At 39.4% G+C, this 19,098-nt stretch overlaps 1 protein-coding gene and 1 long non-coding RNA gene across 6 annotated transcripts in view; both read right to left on the bottom strand.

Annotated features, from left to right (window-relative positions):
* Window positions 1-4,366: 4,366 nt before the first annotated feature.
* On the bottom strand, window positions 4,367-7,513 carry LOC148223178 (uncharacterized). Its single transcript, XR_015804801.1, has 2 exons — window positions 7,310-7,513; window positions 4,367-6,960 (listed from the first exon to the last, which is right to left on the bottom strand). It is a non-coding gene; the product is annotated as an uncharacterized LOC148223178 (long non-coding RNA).
* Window positions 7,514-7,657: 144 nt separating this feature from the next.
* Window positions 7,658-19,098, bottom strand: part of CARF (calcium responsive transcription factor) — a 28,426-nt gene continuing 16,985 nt past the window's right edge. For 3 of the 5 annotated variants that reach the window (XM_088167858.1, XM_088167861.1, XM_088167862.1), the window contains 6 exons: window positions 17,211-17,341; window positions 15,845-16,211; window positions 14,674-15,377; window positions 10,777-10,819; window positions 8,842-8,895; window positions 7,658-7,796 (listed from right to left, as the gene is read on the bottom strand). In XM_088167858.1, the coding sequence (XP_088023984.1) occupies window positions 15,259-15,377; window positions 15,845-16,211; window positions 17,211-17,341 (617 nt within the window). In that variant the 3' untranslated portion in view covers window positions 7,658-7,796; window positions 8,842-8,895; window positions 10,777-10,819; window positions 14,674-15,258. The remainder of the gene's footprint in view (window positions 7,797-8,841; window positions 8,896-10,776; window positions 10,820-14,673; window positions 15,378-15,844; window positions 16,212-17,210; window positions 17,342-19,098) is intronic. The other 2 variants (XM_088167859.1, XM_088167860.1) reach the window with 2 other exon arrangements.

Here is a 19,098-nt window from a genome sequence, read left to right as displayed (position 1 = left end):
CTGCCGGCCAAACCTGCAAGCCAAACTAGTACATAGAAGCAGCACCAACCTTTACACCAGTGACAGAGCTCCTTCTCCCATGTTCAGAAGAAAGCCACAACTCTGTAGTGCAGGCAGACATTGCAGATTTCAGTTGTTTGTAACATTCTTAATGACTCTGCAGCAGTGTCTGCTGGCCTGTCTTTGACATCCAAGTCTTGTCTTTCATACACATCACATGTCTATCAGTGCTACCAATATTCCTGAAAGACTATAAGCACCTAATTAAACTCCCTACGAGGCTTCAGTTTTGAAGAGGCTGTTAATGTAAGAAGAATCTCTCCCTGTGTTAAATCCAAACTGGTCCAGTCTTGTCAGGAGGATCACAGACTTCATTCCACGTTGCAAGTTGCAGAATAAGTAGCACTTAAAGCCCAGGAACCTCTCCTCCTGCCTTCATACACTCATGTTTAACTTCACACACTCATGTCGTGGCCAGAGAGTCCCAGTGACCCCCACACAAAACAGATCTGTTGTGGCTCTTCTTAGGAAAAGAACAGCACTGTGCTGAGCAGGGACACTGCAGCCTCAGCCACACCTCCCTACTGCCAAGGCAGGGGGAAAAGACACAAAGGGTGAAGTGCAGGGAAATCAGCTGATGTGGAAAACCAGGTCAGGCCAGGCTGAGATAACCACGTATCTACCAGTGCTGATGCTCCAGAAGTGGTGCCTAATAGTGTTGGTAATTGCTTAGTGCTCATCATAACATTCAGAACTTTGGCACTGCCTCTCCCTTCATTCAGTGCTACTTCTTCTGATGTCTTACATGCTCCACCTCATAGACCTCCTGCCCCTGATTGCATGGGCCACTCCACTGCCACCCCTCCCTCTCCACCTATCTGCAGAACAAAGCAATGCCTGGATACTGGCTGACAGAAGCTGAAAATGGATTTTTGATGTTAGCTGAAGAAAGCATAGTCACTAATGATTTACAAACCATCCAGAAGCTTCCCAAGAGTTTGATTTTACAATTCACTGAAGACTGTCATTGTCACAGCTGCTAGTGATTTTATTACGTTTCTTAAATTTCAATATCTAATTAGAAGAAACCCTTTAATTCTTCTATAATGCCATCTTGAAAACAGCTTGGAGGCTGTATTCTCTAATCAAAGGTAAAAAAAAATAAAATTTCTGAGTATGTAATTATAATGTAGCCTTCAGTGACTGCTCACTGAAGCACAGAAGCAGCAATAGATGGTAACAGTCATGCTAAATTGTTTACAATTCTTTTAACACATAAGCAAACCACCTAACACTTCAGAAAATAAGATTTTCTTAGTTACTGTCTTTGTCAAACTGCTGTACATTCTGTAAACAGTTTCTAAGGTTCTTGCCTTATTAAGCTGTCACATGAAAACAAGCTCTTTGCTTTTCATAGGATGACTGAGAGCTGCTTTCTGCCAAGTTGTTCATAGCAGTTACAAATTATTACATAGTTACACATGTATGTGCACAGCATGAGGCTGCACATACACACACAAATCTCAGAGGTTTTGCAGCCTCCAGAAGTAGAGCCACTTCTTAAATTCGCCATCTCTTGATGTGCACAGAGCAACCTGCTGCCGAAAGAACTGGCAACATTTACAAGAACTGCTACTAATGTTTGTTGTCTGAGCAGAGTGCACTTACCCAACATCCATCTCTTCTCATAACGTGTTGGCGTAACCGGCATCACCCCTCCCAAAGTCAAGAACTGAGGAATGGATAGCCTGGGATAGAACACACTCCTTCCAAACAGTCTGAAGGAGGACTGGGAAAGTATCCTCTCACTTGCAATGCTACAGAAGTAGCTGGATGACTTAGTGGAGTTCAAACGGATGCCATCACCAAGCTCCCACCTCTGCTTTCTCTTGCAGTGCTGCTCATTAATTCCCCTACAAATTTTTGATCTAACATAGTAACACCAGAAGAAAAACAGGGGTCACCTCCATCTTCTATTCAATTCCTTATTCTCTCATCTGCTGGATATAGAAATGGTGGCTGTGTCCCCTGTCCAGACTCAGTAACTCTGCAGCCATTGCTTTCCAAACAGCAGAACCCTCAGCCTATCTCTTCTGCTTGATCCTGTACATGACAAAAAATGTACAGCAGGGCACGGATCTTCCAAGGAAGGAGTAGGCTCCAAATTATTATTGTCAATTATCTACTGCCACTCAAAACAAACAAAAACCTGATAAAAGCCAGCAGAAGTCATTCTGGATTCCCCATTCCATGCTAATTCTCTGCTGTCTCACACTGCTTGTCCCTTTGTAAGTGACGTTATAAATGTGGATTAGAATGTCAAGATGTGCATTAGCAATGAGAACCAACCATCACAAAATCAAAAAATTGCCTGCTTTCCTCATAGAATATATAAAAGCATCAGCTCACGCAAATATAGATGGAAAAATTAAAAATAGAACTAAATCAAAATTCCAAAAGAATGGTATTTTTGGTCCCAGTGCTTCAAAGCATTATGAACATTCCTTTCTGGCACAAAATTTATCAGACTATTATCTATTACACTACATAGCAATAGTCAGGTAAATATTATTTCCCCCATCTCCCTCCTAATGGAGAATATGATTTAGAGATTTGAACACAGATTCATTTTTTCAGCTTCTACTCTTAAAAAATGGAGCTTCAATTTCTGACTGCATCATTGTTTTTAGACTGCTTTCTCAAGCAACCTACTTAAATTGGGATGTGGTATTAACTTCAACCTGGTATGTGGTCTAAGCAGAGACTTCTTTTCTGATTTGGGGTGAACAGGAACAAATTTGTGTGTGTGCTGCTGAGAGAGTTTTGGAGGTTTGTGATAGCTTGAGCTCAGGTCCACAATGTCAGCTTGGCTCGTGCTCCGGGATTTCAGCTCTTTCTACAGTATTTTCCACTGCTTCTCTTTGAGGAATTTCTGACACAGCTCATTGTTGCCTACATGAGAGCTAAAGTACTCGGCTGTGAAATTGCACTTCTCAGGTAGCCAAAAGTTAACCATTCATTCTAAAATGGCAAGAAGGAATTGGAGTAAGTGCTGGTCAAGTAGTCAATAACCTAATTCAGTTCTTACTCTGTGGGCAAGGACGGTTAACTCTGGTTGACCCATGCAAAAGAATTTCTGCTTCAGCCTTGGTGAATGCTATACTTCAAGAATGGAAACATCAAAAAATTGTTCCCCTGCTTCCTCAAAATCTCAGTACTCACCATATTATGCCATTTTTGCCATCTCAGCAGCCTTAAATAATTCCATCTCCAGAAGACTACAGTTTTATCTAGACAGCCAACTCTAGTAACCTTTCTGTAAATCACCTCAGTAATGGGAAAGAAATTTTTTTCTAAGTTAGTAAACAGTACTACTCCAACATAGTGGAGACAGTGTGCCATTGGAATGTACTGACAAAAATTCCCTGGAGAAAGCAAGTAACAGAAACTGGAAATCTGAAAAAAACAAGCAAATATCACTATTACCAATCTGTAATATTATTAGCACTACCTGATCCTGGATCCTAGGAAGCTCTCCAAATAAGTTGAACATATCTTTAGTTACCAGACAATGCTAGAGAGAGAGAGAGAGAGAGAAAATCCCAACAGTTTTTCACTCCTCAAATATCTCAGAACACTCACCTGTGAAAAATTTTAAATATGCCAGCCATTGCCTCTGTTTCTGAGTTTAAATGAAACACTTATCATGGACTCTCCTCTTCTTATCATCTCACTGGTATGTCAGCAGCAAGACACTGAATAATGCACAGAAAGTATTCCAGGCATTTCAGAGCAGGCAGCACCACTGCTTCACACCATGCTATCCTTAGTAGCATGCCAGTGAAACTTCTCTGGAAACTTTGTTGACCTTTGTAACATTATGCCCAAAAAGTAGCGTTTCTCTGAGTGCAGAGGTGGCTCCAGTGTTTCTTCTTTTTGGAAATTCTGGCCATTCAAAATTAAATACAAACCTGGTTTCCCTACTTGAAACTATTTTAACAGCAGGCAAGAAACTACAGTTAATTTCAAAATAGTAATTTCATTGCTAAAAACTCCTGACAACTCTCAAAGAAAAGGGAATTCATCAATTCCGAAACATGGACAAGAAGAGTGAATGCAGCATGTGAAGTCTCTCTCAAATGTCTTCTGGTAATTATCAAGTATATTCAACTTTTACTGTTTGTTAGAAAACACATGAAATATCATAACTTGCCACGAAGTACTTGTGTCTTATGCTCTAAATATTAACTATTAACTTAACTTACTCCACGTAAGAGATGAGATAAAACAGACCCTACAACGGATACACCGTGGAATGAACACCAAGTGAAAGCTTGACAGAGCCAACAGAAACCAAACCACCACAGACATTCTACAAAGTGCTTTATTTTCCAATTCTTTCTGCAATGGCTCATAAACATTACTTTTGTTTGCAAGATCAGAATAAACATCAGTGTACCACCGAAAGTGTTAGCCTGTAGTTAATCTCTGAATGATCATACCTTACTAATGTCAATTATGGTGGCTGACTTTATGGTACATATTGTTAGCACCTGTTCTCAGTGAAACTCTGCCATTTTTGCAGTTACTAGCTAATCTCACTAGCGATCTCTCATTTTGCAAAGTAATTCAGAAGTCTGAAATAAGAGGAATAGAGACACTTTTGTTTGTAGATTAAACTAGATGGATAAATACATTTCACTATGAAAACATCAATCTTTTCACAATTGCAACTGATGAATCCTAGGTCACAGCTCCTGAAGATGCTAAATTTGGTTCCAGTGTACTCTGGCTTTTGTTTTTTTTAAAGATGCCAGATTCACTTTGCCTGATCCAAGGAAAAATCACAAATTTATGGAACACTTCAGCACAAAAGATTTTTTGGTAGCTATGGAACACAGATAATCATGGACTTCTCCAGAGCAGCTGATGGCTAAATGCAAAACGAAAAATTCCTTTCCCTTTTATAAAACTTCAAGAGAAAAGAGAATTGCCATATGTATTATTTCTATGGCTCTGATATGGCCAGAAAAACTTAACAAATAAATTATACAGCAAATAAACAGTAAAACAATAATCAATAGTGAGTGATATCATTGGAAGAAAATACTTGAAGTTACCGTGACAGTGTAATTCTTTCCAAAGCTCATCTAATTCATTATCAAAGAAGTCCTTCTCATCTAACTGTTCATAAACAGTTTTATGGACAACTAACAATCCACCACGTTCCCTTTAACAGAGACTCTTCTCTTTATAGTGAAATGTGAAGAGAGAGGACAAAAAAAATTAATTTAGCTAATGTTAAGAAGCTATCCATCAATTTTATATTCCAGTGCACCCATTATAAACCAGCAAGTGTGTCATGTCACCTAGTAACCTGTCTAGATACCCCTGGTGTCCAGTACCAGGTATTTTCCAAAGGTGTAAGAACATACACATAAAACTTACCCTCTAAAGGAAGTTCCCTTCTTATTCAGGAAAATCTCTGAAAAGCACAAGAATATAAATCTCATTCCCAAACTCTGCTTATTTCTTTTCCCAAAGTTACACCACTTTCACCAAAGATGCCACTCACCACAAACTTGGCCCAATTCTGAAGCACTGCTAGACATAACACTGGGAAGATGCCACACCCTTAACACCTGTAAAAACAGCTTTATCAAAATAGATAAAGTAGAATCTACTGCTGCAGCATCCTCTCCTCAGAATGACTCTTCCATGCTCAAACGGGTGAAAATATGGCTGGTATTTCTTCTTCAGCTGAAACAGAACGGATTAGACATGTTCCTGAGTTAATTCTCCACCTGAGATCTACTCTGGTGAAGAGGTGAGTATGCTGAACTTGAAAGGCCTAACCAGAATACATTCAGAAATGCAATTCCTGATTCAGACAAGATACACTACTTCCTTCACACAGAATGAATTCATAAAAATTGAAATCTGATTACTTAAAAAATTAAAGGCAATAGTGACTTGCAGTGATCAAAGAGAAATCAGTTTTTTTCACCATGACTCGAGTCCAGATGTAAATTGCAATATTTGAATCAATATGAGGAAAGCTAATTTAATTTATTGCCAATTAAAATACATTAAATCACTGAGAAACAAAAGCAAATTAAAACAGCACATTCCCTTTCTGTTGCTTTCTTTCCTCAGACTCAACTTCACACTTTGAACCCCAAATTTCCCTGTTCCCCCGTGTCCAAGGCAGCACAGGGCAAAGTGGAATATGGGTGTTGCAGTCAGTCTGTAACAGCTTCTTTCTGTTGCTCCATCATGGGTCCTCTCCACAGGCTGCAGTCCTTCAGCAAGAGCCTGTTCTGGCATGGCTCCTCTCCACAGACCACAGTTCCTTCAGAAAAACCTGCACCTGCTCATGGCTCTGTAGTCTGCAGGGAAAACACCTGCTCCAGCACCTGAAGCAATTCCTCCCTCTCCTTCTTCTCTCACCTTGGTGCTCAGAGGACTGTTTCACCTTCTTCCTCACTCTTCTCTGCCTTGCACCATTTTGCCCTTTCTTACAGACACCTCCACAGAGGTGCCCCAGCTCCACCCACGTGCTCGGCTGTGTCCTGTGGCGGGTTCCTTACAGAGCTGCCTGGAACCAGCTGTGTCCTGCACAGGGCCACCCACACCAGGGCACCTGAACTCAACACAGAAGCACAAACTAAAAGCTGAATATTAAGAACTTGCTGGCTGTCTCCTGTGCTCTCTTTCAAGTTGTGCCCAAATAGTCATTTGTGGGGACACAGTGGGGCAGACCCACAGACTGATCTGGATTCACAGCAATAACTTTGTACTGATAACGTGCTGGTACACGAAGTGCAAGACACTGCTGTCATCAGCACAGCTCTGTGCTTGTGCTGGCCTTTGTGGAGATGCAGGTGCAGGAGCAGAACCTGTAGCAGGTGCTTCCTCTGAGGACTTCTGCAGTGAAGCTCACCCCAGTATTTCTCATTCCTTAAGCAAAACACAATGGTATCTTACATTTCAGTCATGTAAGAAATCAAACTCCAGCACAATAAAGCAAAGAGGAAGCCCCAAAATATGGGAAATTGAGGATAGAGAAGTTTTTTAAAATGAGAAATTTGTTTCTGTGCTGCTCTGGGTAAGAGAAAGAAGCAACAGGAGAAAGGCAGAAAACTGAAAATGATAACATATTAAAACAATTTTCCCACTCCTAAAAAGCAATGAGTGGTAGGAAACAACAAAAATATGACTAGGCCAGTGAGAGGTTAATTTTATGGCTTGCATTATGTACAAAGTCAGACATGCACTAGCACCTGGCATGAAAAACCTGTACACCCACCAAATTATTGTGAGGATATTGATTTTAACTGGTAAAGCCTTCTTTCTACAGATCATCTGTTCTCAGTACAAGTAAGGTCAAGAAGGTTCCCACTTCCTCCATCTGCTTCCATGTACAGAACACCACAGATGTGATAACAGCTTTGTCAACAGCCAGAAACGTGGAGTTATCAGACCAGTTTGCATTCACAAGATAACTAGTGCACTGAAGATAAAAGAAAAATACACAATTACCATTCTAGCTTTTATTAGATGCGAGTTCAGAGCATAAATAGTAACAAAATCAACAATTGAAAAGTAGTATATTAAAAAAAAACCACTTACCATCTAAAGTGAGCCATTTCAGCCATAAGAAATTGCTATCTTCAGCTGTAGCTTTGAGAGCTTTCTATCTCCTGCAAGCAGCTTTTTGAAAACTTCTCTTCCTCTTCTGTTCTCTGCTCTGGTCTCTTGACAGTTACCTGGAGTACTCTCAGAGGTAAGTGATCCTGAGAAAACAGCCAATACATAGTGAACTAAGAGATAAAAGTGGAAGACAAGGGGGGGAAACACTTGCACACTTCAGAGAATTGAAGTGTCCTCTGCAAGAAACAAAATTTCCAATTCTATCTCACATTTAATTTTAGTTTTAAAAGAAACAGCTATTCGAAAAAGTTAAGTTTATGTAACTTAACAGTGACCTGACCAAGCAAAACTCAGATCTAGGATGGAATTTTAGGCCCCTCTTGTGATTAATTTGCAGAAGCCATGTTAAACTGTAAGCTGGCAGTGGGGAGAAATTGAGATTTGTTTTCTTCTCACTTCTGACCAGTGTTTGTCAAGGAACATATTTAAGAAAAAAGTATTGTGTAAGGGCAATGCTATGTAAAGAGCAAGAATGCCTACTTTTATCATGATATTCTTCAGTTGCTTATTCCTTCTACCAGCTCCTATTCCTAAATTAAGTACACCCAAGGGTGACTGCTTTAGGTGCTCCCAACTCTGTACATTTTCCACCAAGTTTTCACACATAGAAACTTTATCTTCCCTTAAGCTGGAAAGCAGAATTCCATGAGCCATCCTTCAAGAGATAATTATGAGTAGCATTGCATCAGGCAGAAACACAAATGCAGCTGTTCTCAGCAGCTGGAAAGTTTTTCTTCTGCTCAACAAACATAGCAGAACACAGGGGCATAGCCTCAGTTTGTCCCTAGCTCAGACAGAGCTCAGATTAAGATCAAATTCACAACAGAAGGCTCTCAGTTCATGAGACTTGACCATTTTTGACAACACTATTGGTTTCACTATACCAATGCAAATTCCATGCACAAAGAAAATTTGCCACATCTAGAACAGATGTGACAGATGTTAATAAAAAAACTGGTTTGCAGATATTGTTACTGACAGGCTGTCAAGTGACCAGGAAGATTATGGAAATGAAAAAGTGCCCTCATGTGATAGGATAGGTCTTAACTATGGATTCTTGTGTTATGTGCAAGACACTGAACACAGCACAGATGGAGGATCACCTACAGAGCAAGAAAAATGCCAAACCTTTCAGGCTCTGAGCATGGTGGTTTTGAAGAGCAGTTTGGAATGCTTCATGTTCTGGATAAAAAAAGTGAAAAGGCTTTGGTTATTTTAGGTTATCAAAGGGTTAAAAATATACAATATTAAGTTAAAGCTTACTCTGTGAAAAGTGTATATATATATGAAAGGGCTCTGGATAAAAGCTCTCTGCTCTTTTATAAAACAAGCTTTAATTTACTTTAGGAAAATGCACAGAGGTAATAAAGAGAGCAGGAGATGCCACTGGCCTACAGTTTCAGTATGATATGCAAAATGGCAATGTATGAATGAATATTCATTAATATTTTGGGACACAATCAAAAGCATTGAGGTCCAAACACTAGGCATATTGTCAAGCAGATTAGAGAGTCAGCAGTAATAATAATATTCTGAAAAGGAAGATATATATTATTCTCTAATAGGAATTAGAGAATATTCTCTTCTCTAAAAGGAAGATAAATTTTATTTTCTATTGGAAAATCCTCTTCCTCTCACCAAAGAATGTGCATTACATAGAAGTCATGCCATCAAACTTTATTCCCCTTTGTTTCATTCCTGCAGGCCCTCTCATAAGATCTTACACACCTTCGTGCTCTCCATGTCCCTTGAAGGCTTGTAGAACTTCTTGAGTGGGCAAGCAGAAAGAACAGCTGTGTCAGCACACAAAGACAATCACTGTTTCTCAAGGGTGCTCTCAGGACTGGCACAGAGAATGTTAGTCTGCCACAAGGACACTGGGACTGAACTCCCTCTCTCGTTCATCTGCCAACACACACCTCTACTGCCACTTGATTGCCACACCTAATTATGTTTTGAATAGTATCTACAGACAGAAACTATTCTCTGAAGAGCAGTATTCCTATCTTCTTTCCTGGAGCCACTGAACTGTCAACTTTTGACCAAGGGAGAGAGTTGAAATTTTTACAGTATTTCAGTGGCAGTTTATGCTGTACTGACACTGTCCTGCTATAGAAATCCAAGCACATTAGACAGATGTCCAAACGGCAGATCCTATAGTATGTAAGCTTTTGTTGTCTAGCTCCTTCCTAGTGAGGACCCAGAAATCAACTCTTATACTACAAACAGATTTTCATGATGAGCCTTATCAATCCCTATTAGAAAAACGATCAGGAAGAGTGAGAAATTTAATTTGCTTAGAACAGTATGCTCTTGTTTAAACAGGCAGAATGTCATTAACAGAAGCCAGTACATGCCAAATGACCAACTGAGCTGCGCTGCTGAGAGCAAAGGATGGTTGCAGTAAAAACATGAATTTCAATTATCCACATTAAAAGATCTGATGACATGTGCCCTAAAATATCTGCATTATTTAACTGCAGATAAGTGTAATTAAACTGTAATTAAAGAACTATGTGCAAACAACTATAGTCATGTCAGCATTTCATTTTGAAGTACATACATTTATGCATGTATGTGTATGTATTTTAAAACTATTAAGTATCCGAAGGTAACTTGTGTAAGGGGCTATCATATACACGCTTTTTGCAAGGTTTATTCTATCTATCAGAGGCTACCAGACTACTGACGAGAATTACTCCCACAGCTCCCATTTTCCTGTTCAGGGAAGACTTATTAGGACAAAGACGCTCAGTACTTGTCTCCTCGTAAAGCTTTCCATGCTTTTAAACCCCTTCTGTACAAGAACAAAATGGGGTCCGAGTTGACAAACATGTACTAGTAGTTTGTATGATACTGTAATAGCAGTACTATTTATGATCACTCCTTTGAAGACTCTCCAGAAAACACTTCAAATCCCTTCAGAAAATAAACACATCATTTGTCACGTGCATCAAGAATGGAATGGGATACTAAGATGTAAGAGCTAATATTGGGGGGAAAAAATGCATGCACATACACTCCTGTTATTTGCTCTCCCCTCCTTTCCCCCCCAAATCATACCTTAGCTGCTGCTCTTGGATAGACCAGCGGGATAGCTTCTGACCTAAAAAAATCAACACCACCTGTTTTTACACAAGGCTTGTTTCATTCATTAATGAGGTGCATTGTTGCTGGGAGAAGGTAATTGTTACTGATGGGATAGGCTCTGAAGTCTATTCCTATGAAAGCTTTGTTCAGAAAGGCAAGGCAGATCAAAGACAATTTTCTCATCAGAGACCCATAAAGAGCAGTAACTTTTCCCAGCACCATCCACATCTGTATCACACTTTCTATCCCTAATGGAACAGATTCTTCCTACCTAAACATCTGAGAACTATCTGCTTGAATAGGCTTAAGGGAGAAAATTGCACTTTTGCCAAGAGACAGACAACTTAACAGGCAGCTACTATCCACAGCCAGAATCAGGAATTCAAGTGGTCTGAAAGAGGCCAGCCCTAACAGCTGGCACAAGCCACCTTTCCTCCTTGTTTTATCAAATCTTTTCAGTTGCTGTGAATGTAAATGGTCTGTGAAACGGGGCTCCTTCATATTCCTTCTGGTAATGATAGACCTCTAAGCAAGCAAGTAAAAAAACTTAATGCAATTTAAAGGAACATATGTACTAATAATTGTGGGGAAGGAGGGGGAAAAACTGATGGGGCAAAGCTCACCTGTGTTTACCTATGCAGTGAACTCAGCAGCTCCTTCAACAGTCCAACAGTGAAACACTGAGAACTGAAGGGCCTGAGGGCATGGGATTTCTGTGGAAGCCTTATTAAGTGTGAAGAAAGAGACATTTGGGCAGATACTGAGCTGCAGTCAGTGGGATGAGGAAAGCAGCAGGTTAATTCAGCTGGGAAGAAAAGGCTTGTTTTCCTTGGTAACAGGTAAAGAAAGAGTCTACAGCCCTGGGCTGAAGTTCCAAGAGGAGTTTCTTCTTCATATTAGAAGCTAAGAATGGGCACCTCAGGTTACGGGGAGTCATTTATCTGCCTCTGGTGCTCACCAAAACTCAAGCAACTTTTCTGTTTTTAAGGGCAGGGCAGGCTTCCCTTCTCTTCCATACTTTTAAATTCCTACCACGAACTCACACTATCCACTGCTGGCATAGAAAGGACTATGGATAGGAACTCAGGAACTGCACTGAGCCTTTGGGCTCTCAACCCCAAAGCCCCCCAGAACAGCCCCACCAGCCCTCCCAGCAGAATTCTTGCTTTTCAGAAACTTCTTCCACCTGGTCTCCCTGGAGCTATCCTACTTGTTCTCCATCATCCCTAAAATCCACTGTCCTGAAAGAACTCTTGCATTTCTCCCCATGAGCCCCCATAACCACAAAATAGACCATTACTTTAAAAGACTGAGAAGTTTACATTTGAATAGGAATATTATATATTAAGTTACTATAGGAAAAAAATATATATATACACATACATATACAGATATTTGTGCCTCTAAATTTTGTAGAAACCGCAATAATTTTGTACAACAAGAAGTGCTCATTACCAGCACTGGTTTCCATCCAAGAGGCCTCCAGCCTTGAACAAGAGCTAGGGGTGTATACCTTTTTACACCTTCTCTACATTTTACCAAAAGGTTATTTTTGCATGCACTTACAGAAGCACATCTCTTCTTGTAAAGCAACCAATCACTCTTACTGACAGCCAACAACAAAGATAACTGGAGAATCAATTGTTCATTCACAGTACTGTTGAAGGTCAGGAATTTCAGGTTTGCAAAATAAATGTTTGCACGCAGCAACCACAAGAAAACAAAGTAAGCATCAGAAAAACATCTACAATTCCAACACAAAGTCATAACCAACTACTTTGCATCAAGCTGCATAGATTACTCTGAAAAATCAGCCTTGCATATTCTACTTAAACAACTTTAACCATTGAATGTGGCAGCATTTACTTCTGACTTTTTAAAAATACATAACAGTCTTCTCCATAAAATTTACGTGGATATTAGTGAACAAAGGAATTAAATGGAATTTTAAGACTGGACATAGGAGATGAGTTCGTGTTCCTCCTCTAGCAACATGCACAAAACAAATGTAAAACATACACTTTGGAAAAAAAAATACATCAAATTAATAAAACCAACACAGCAATAAACAGAAATATGTATTTGGAAGACAATGAACTGAACTTCTGTGAAAATGAAGAAAACTGAAGACAAAAATATGAGTATTGGCTGAAGAATAATTTAAAATAAATTTTCCAATAAACGGAATTTCAAGTCTAATCCCCTGTTTTTAAAAACAACTAATTCTTTATTGCTTCTTTTAAAATCTTCCAACTTCTTCTTCTATTGTTTTCCGAGTACCAAGCAAATCAGGATATAATACAAAATTAATTTCAGAGCCTGCAATTCAAGATGGGCTAGAAGAGTCTTTTCTCCAGCTGTGAGCATTAGGTCAAAACCAGAAATACTGTCGGAAATTCTGTGCAGCACAGGATGAGACTGTAGCTCATGGTGGAAAGAACCATGTTAAAACCAGAACTCTTAATGAGGGAATTAAGCAGGAACTGATGGAAATGTAACTTGTCTTTCCTTTAGCTTTTAGCTCCAATCACAAATGTATTGTCTGCTTTGAAGAGAACTGAAACGGAAATAGCCTCTTGCTGGTAATATTTAGCTGTAATTTTTTCTTTTGAAAAGAAGCATTCTCAACTATGAGGAAAAATTCTCAAAAAAAAAGAGCAATATAGAGAAAGAGAATATAGGTTGGAACGTATTAGTGTAAACTTTAAGAAAAACTGGCTGTGATGGAATTATTGAATACAGCAGTAGGGAAGGAGGTACCCATTCCAGTATGCCATTTTTGAGCTGGAAAAGAAAAGGGGATTGCTGGCTGAGGGCTCCAGAACTAACACTGTAGCAGAGAATATCCACCAGGGAGATATTCTGACAATTAGCAAAACAACCTACCAAAAAAACAACAAATAAAACAAAATTTAAAACTCCAACCAAATAAATAAACGCCAAAGGTGAACTTGTGGGATTTTTCCTAGCCAGAAATGAGTAAAGCATACCATAAAACAAATCAGTGTAGATACTAAATATTAGTGGCTCTGAAAAAACTGGAGAATTTTTAATGCACTTGCATGATAAAATACTGGCTCTTATTTAATTTTATGATCAAGCTCTCAATCACTTATTAGGAACTTAAACCAGAAAGGCTCCTCTCACTGTATACAAACTACTCTGAATGTTGCTCTAGCAATTCAACATCTGAAGAAAACAATGCAATTGCTTAACTTGATATTTATGTTGGCATCAGTTTTATTCAATTTACATGTTTAAATTGATTCCAAGATATTTGTAGGTGCAATTTTTGTTCCCTCAGGAAACATCTGTCACACATTATACAGCTCAGTGCTTGTCACTTACTATGGCCTTAACTCAAATATTACTAAAATTTTAATTTTTATCACATTCCATTTTCTAAAGATTCCTGGTAATTGTTTTAATTGTATGGACCACTTAAGTCTTAGAATATGTCACTTTTGAAAAAGATGAGTTTGTTTTCTGAATGTTGTGGTGACAGCATATTTGGACATATTGCTTTGATTACTTCCTTTGTTTTCTTGGGCTTCTCCTTGTCAGGAATGTATCCCTACAAACCCTACATAGCAAACAACAGCACATTTGTCTGAGCTGATAGCTTTAAGCACACAAAGCAAGAGCAGGTAAGCTGAAATGGCAGTATCAATCATTTTCCATGAGAAAGACTCCTTCATTGTTATGACCAACTGCAAATACAGAAGTGCTGCAAAGGAAGGCTGCATGCATCAATGAAGCTCATTATAAAGCCAGAACTTAAGCTCAAAGCTGTCAAGTCAAAAACATTCACCATTACAATTCACACACTTTCCTTTATCATACATCCTTCCAGTCACCTGGCAACCTCACCTTTCTCCTCTCCTTGATCTTCACATCATTAACATTATGATCAGGTCAAAGTTGCATTTTCTTAAGCATCCACGTTCTTTATCCCTTTGAAGTTTAGCATCCTGGACCTTCCTTTTGTCACAAAACCATTGCCATACTGATCCATTTTGCTGTTGGATTCTGTGATCTTGGAGCTGACAGATTCTATGGTCTCTCTAGTGCAGTAAGAGTCAAGGGTCTCAAGGAGAAAATGTGAACCCAGCATTGTGATCCACATTCTAAAGCTAAGGAATTAAATTGTGGAAGACCTTCAGAAACAATGAACAAAATGTGCCATTTGGATAGAATCCAAATTACTCAAAACTTGAAACAGAATAGAGAGGTGGTGCTCCACAGGGCAATTGAATGACCTGGAGTTGGCAGTGAGTCACATCAGTCAAACCAAAACAGCTTTCTGTCAGTACTCTAAAATATGCTTAGTCTGAATGTCATAATACAATTTAAAAAGAATGGCAGTACTTTGAGAGCACTTGCCTTCCCTTCCAAGACATTTAGAGTTCTCCAATTTGAAAAATCCTTCCAGGCTTCACAGGTGAAGGCGAAGAACTATGGTGAGGAACTGTGGCAGTCTCTGATTTTACGTGTCTCCATAGACAATGCTTTTTCTCTTGGTTCTTGTTTAGCTTGGTTCACACGGTTAACAACACCCTCTGTATTTTCTTCAGCTTAAAAACAAAACAAAAATCAAACACTGAAGTTGAAACTCCATTGACAATGCTTCAACCCCAATAGCTGTGCATTTAAAAGAAAAACATTTCAGGAACTCAAGCTAATAGTTAAGGCATATATATGAAGTTTACAGCTTTTTAGCTTGACAGCCAGTTATGTTACCTACTGTGCTCTAAAATATTGCAAATTGACGTGAACTTACTGCAGCGAGGCTCCTCTCGAGTAACAATATTTAAAACAATTTATAAAAAAAGTAAAATGTCTGGAGACATAAAATCACTTTCACACAAAACGTCTTTCCTCTTTCCCATGGAAAAACAAAAAAACTAATTAGAATTGGCTGAAAGAAGTGTGTCTTGGAGTTCCCCATTATCAACACATTTGTCTCCTTTCTTCAAGACACACAGAACAAAATTCACTATATTTTCTATATTCACATATTCTTGAGAAAACTGCAACTTACTAAGTGCTGGCTGGCTGTCCACAATCCCTACTGGAATAGTTTGTACATCTCCCAGGAAAATCTGATGTGCTCCTCCTTCCAGGCTTCTGGAGTCATCCACCCCTTCAGCCGGTACCAGCTGGCCCATGGCAACCAGACTGTGATCAGAGCCAGGCAGAGTCCCAAAAGCAGGCGCAGCAGCACTGTCCTGTGCTAGGCCAGCACCTGCTTGCAGACCATGCTCCTGACTCAGTGCTAGAGAATGGCTGCTTATTGCACCCCCCAGGGAATCCAGGAGACTTGCAGGGCTGGGAGGGGAATGGTTATTTACAGCTAGCAGGGCTGATGATCCGTTTGTCGAGGTAAATGTTGACTGCAGCTGCAATCCCTGTGAAACAGAAGGCAGAAGTACCAACAGAGCAGCACTTACAGCAGGAGTCTGCATTTAACAGCATGTATTGTCTAGCTAGCTTCTGACTTCCCACTCATTAATTCTTCTGAACACTCAATCCCAGCAACTCCAGGCTCAAAATGTACTTGAAAACAATCAGGACAGTCGAATCCAGCAGCATTTAGAAGACTGCTTATGACAATAAAGCTCTAATTTTGGATTGACATTCGGTTTCAGATCATTCCCCAGTACCGCCCGTTACCACAAGAGGTGGCTACTACAAGCTAAGCACACTGCTTCAAATAAAATTATGTGATGTGGAGCCAGGCTGTCCTCAGAAAAAGAGGAAACAGCAAGTAGAACAGAATCTTACTACAGATTGTATTTCTAGAGAAAATATCATACACTTCATTGGGGTTCAGGAAACATGAAGGCAGATTTTCAAAGTAGTTAAGGAAGAAGGATAAGAGAGCCAGCTTTGAAGGGAGATGAGCTTTAGAAGAAGCTCTTTTAGCATGACATTCTTATCCTTCCCTCTTCAGCCTTTCAACCTGCAAGTTTACAGCTCTGAGCCAAGAGCAGTTTCAGGATTTTAAGATACTTTCTTGAGAGGCAGGAAAAAGATTTAAAAGGAATGAACAAGACTGTCTTATCTCCCTGCAGTTTTGCAGCATTTTCATTATGAAATGACTGGACATTGTAGAAAATGAAGAGGTACTTGGTTTGAGGTAGAAACCCACTGCCTTTATCCTCCTGGTTTTCTTCACAAGAGACCCTAACCTCAAAGTGTGAAAAGACAGTAGTGGGATCCCCTGCACCGCAGTTATATGCTAATGTGACATGCAAGAGCAACCAGAGTAAGAGCTGACAGCTACTTCAAAGTCCGTGTTACCCAGCTATGTTTGGGACCAGCTGAGAAGGAACTTGCTGTTCTCAGCTCGCCTTCAGCAATTCCAGCACAGCATGTTTGATGCTCTGTAAATGACTTGACTGTACCTGAAGTTGTGCAAATATCTTGGGCTGAAGTGAAGAGAGTGAAGACAACAGCTGAGTTGTTTCTGGTACCAAGGACTCCCCGCTCTGGTTGGATTCTGCTTTGGTGATGACTGACTCCACTCCTGAGCTCCCTATGGTGCCAAAGTGAGGAAGCAGACAGTTATGACAAATCTTTTCTTCCTGTTTAATAAAAGTCTCCCCAGTGAAATTAGCAAAACTTCTACGCAATATCATCCAAAGTCCATTTATCTGGAGGTCTTTCAGTCTACAGATTATATCACATCCTCAAAATTCTTATTTAATGCAATAATGATGGACCTCATTTCCTGAAGTTTTGCGAAAACTGAGATTCACTTATAACAATTTCTGCAAGAAAACTTCTCATGAGATCATTCCATTTCCTGTTTGAGCCAGCCAGAACGTTTTGGTTAAGCTTTATGCAGAAACAAGCAGATATTGCTCAGCTTATTTCTCAGTTCCACTGTTACAAAGGTAAAAGAAGAACTTGCCCTGTGAATGCAGATTAGTCTGGTGAATGCAAAAAAATTGAGAATGATCAATTGCAAAACATTTTCTATCAGAAAATTTTAAGAAAAGTTTCCAGCAATCTGAGTGGAGGTAGATTTTTCAACGTATATAATGACCTGCAGACTCTTAGCTATCCATAACTGACCGGAAGATACATACAAATCTATAAATTTTCTTGAACACCAGTACTTCAAATATTCAGACTCTTTTGAATATTATACAGAGATCCCATATGCATATGTGAATGTTCACATGCAGGAAGAGATAGTAGTTCTCTCCCTGGGTTGTATTCTACAGCAACACCTCTGGAAAAAAAGGTAATAGCTCAACTCCTCTATTTGCTACAAAGAAAGTTGTATCACATGGAGATAGGGAGTTCTGCACAAACAGAAGTTCGGTTACTGCCTGATTTTTTAAACGTTGTCTCCATTTGGCACAAGTTGGAATTTTAAAAAAATACATATACAAAGAGTAGTCTGAAAAGTCAATGCTGTTTTCCCTTGCTACCCCTTCACAAACATTAATGAAAGCTCATTTTTTGGAAGTTAGGCTTCTTTTTTTCTAATACAGTTATAAACGTGTTGAAATGTGTACAAACACATACCCCCACATATAAGTGGAGACGAGACATGCTGCAATTAAGTGTTTCTGCTTATATTCACTGAGCTGGTTCACATGTGCAGAATACTAAACAAATCCCATACTTTTGCTTCCTGCAAAATTCAGTGTGTCACTGGATGGATGTTTACACACTTGATAGGCTACTTTGTCTTAGAAAATTCTATGTAAAACAAAGAAAGCAAAAATTGTTCTCTGAGTGCTCTCCAGCATCCCTGCTGTGCTCTACAGCTCAACAGCTTTTGAAGGCACAACTATCCTGTGTCTCTCCATAAAAACACAGTAATGGCAATATTAACATAGGCATGCAAGCTTAAGCACAGTAAGTCTGTTCACATTGCAAGTTTCTTTTTTCTAAACCACGGGACTTCCTTAAAAAAGAGGGACGCTGTTCAAGCTGAGTCTAAAAATTAACCTCTTGTTCTTTCACAGTTGTAAACACTGGAATTCTTCCCTAAAAGCACCAAGCATACTTAAAGCTTTTCAGTATTATGTTCAAATTAATCCATTGCAACAACAGCCAAAATAAGTTAAAAAATCCCAAATTAAACATAGCCCAACCTTTGCCTTTTTTTAACAGTAAATGCACTGGTGTGCATGAAACTGCTTCACATAAATCAGGTTCACCAAGTTGTTGAGGAGAACTCACGCAGTGAGCCAAACCTCTGGGGGGTTATATTTCCTGTTACAACAAATAAGAAATTGGCCCATGTCACTCCCTGACCTAAGGGGAAAGGGACAC

This window comes from Sturnus vulgaris, chromosome 7 (assembly GCF_052056855.1).
Source record: "Sturnus vulgaris isolate bStuVul1 chromosome 7, bStuVul1.hap1, whole genome shotgun sequence".
NCBI classification, from domain to species: Eukaryota; Metazoa; Chordata; class Aves; order Passeriformes; family Sturnidae; genus Sturnus; species Sturnus vulgaris.
This window is presented reverse-complemented; position numbering and strand designations above follow the sequence as displayed.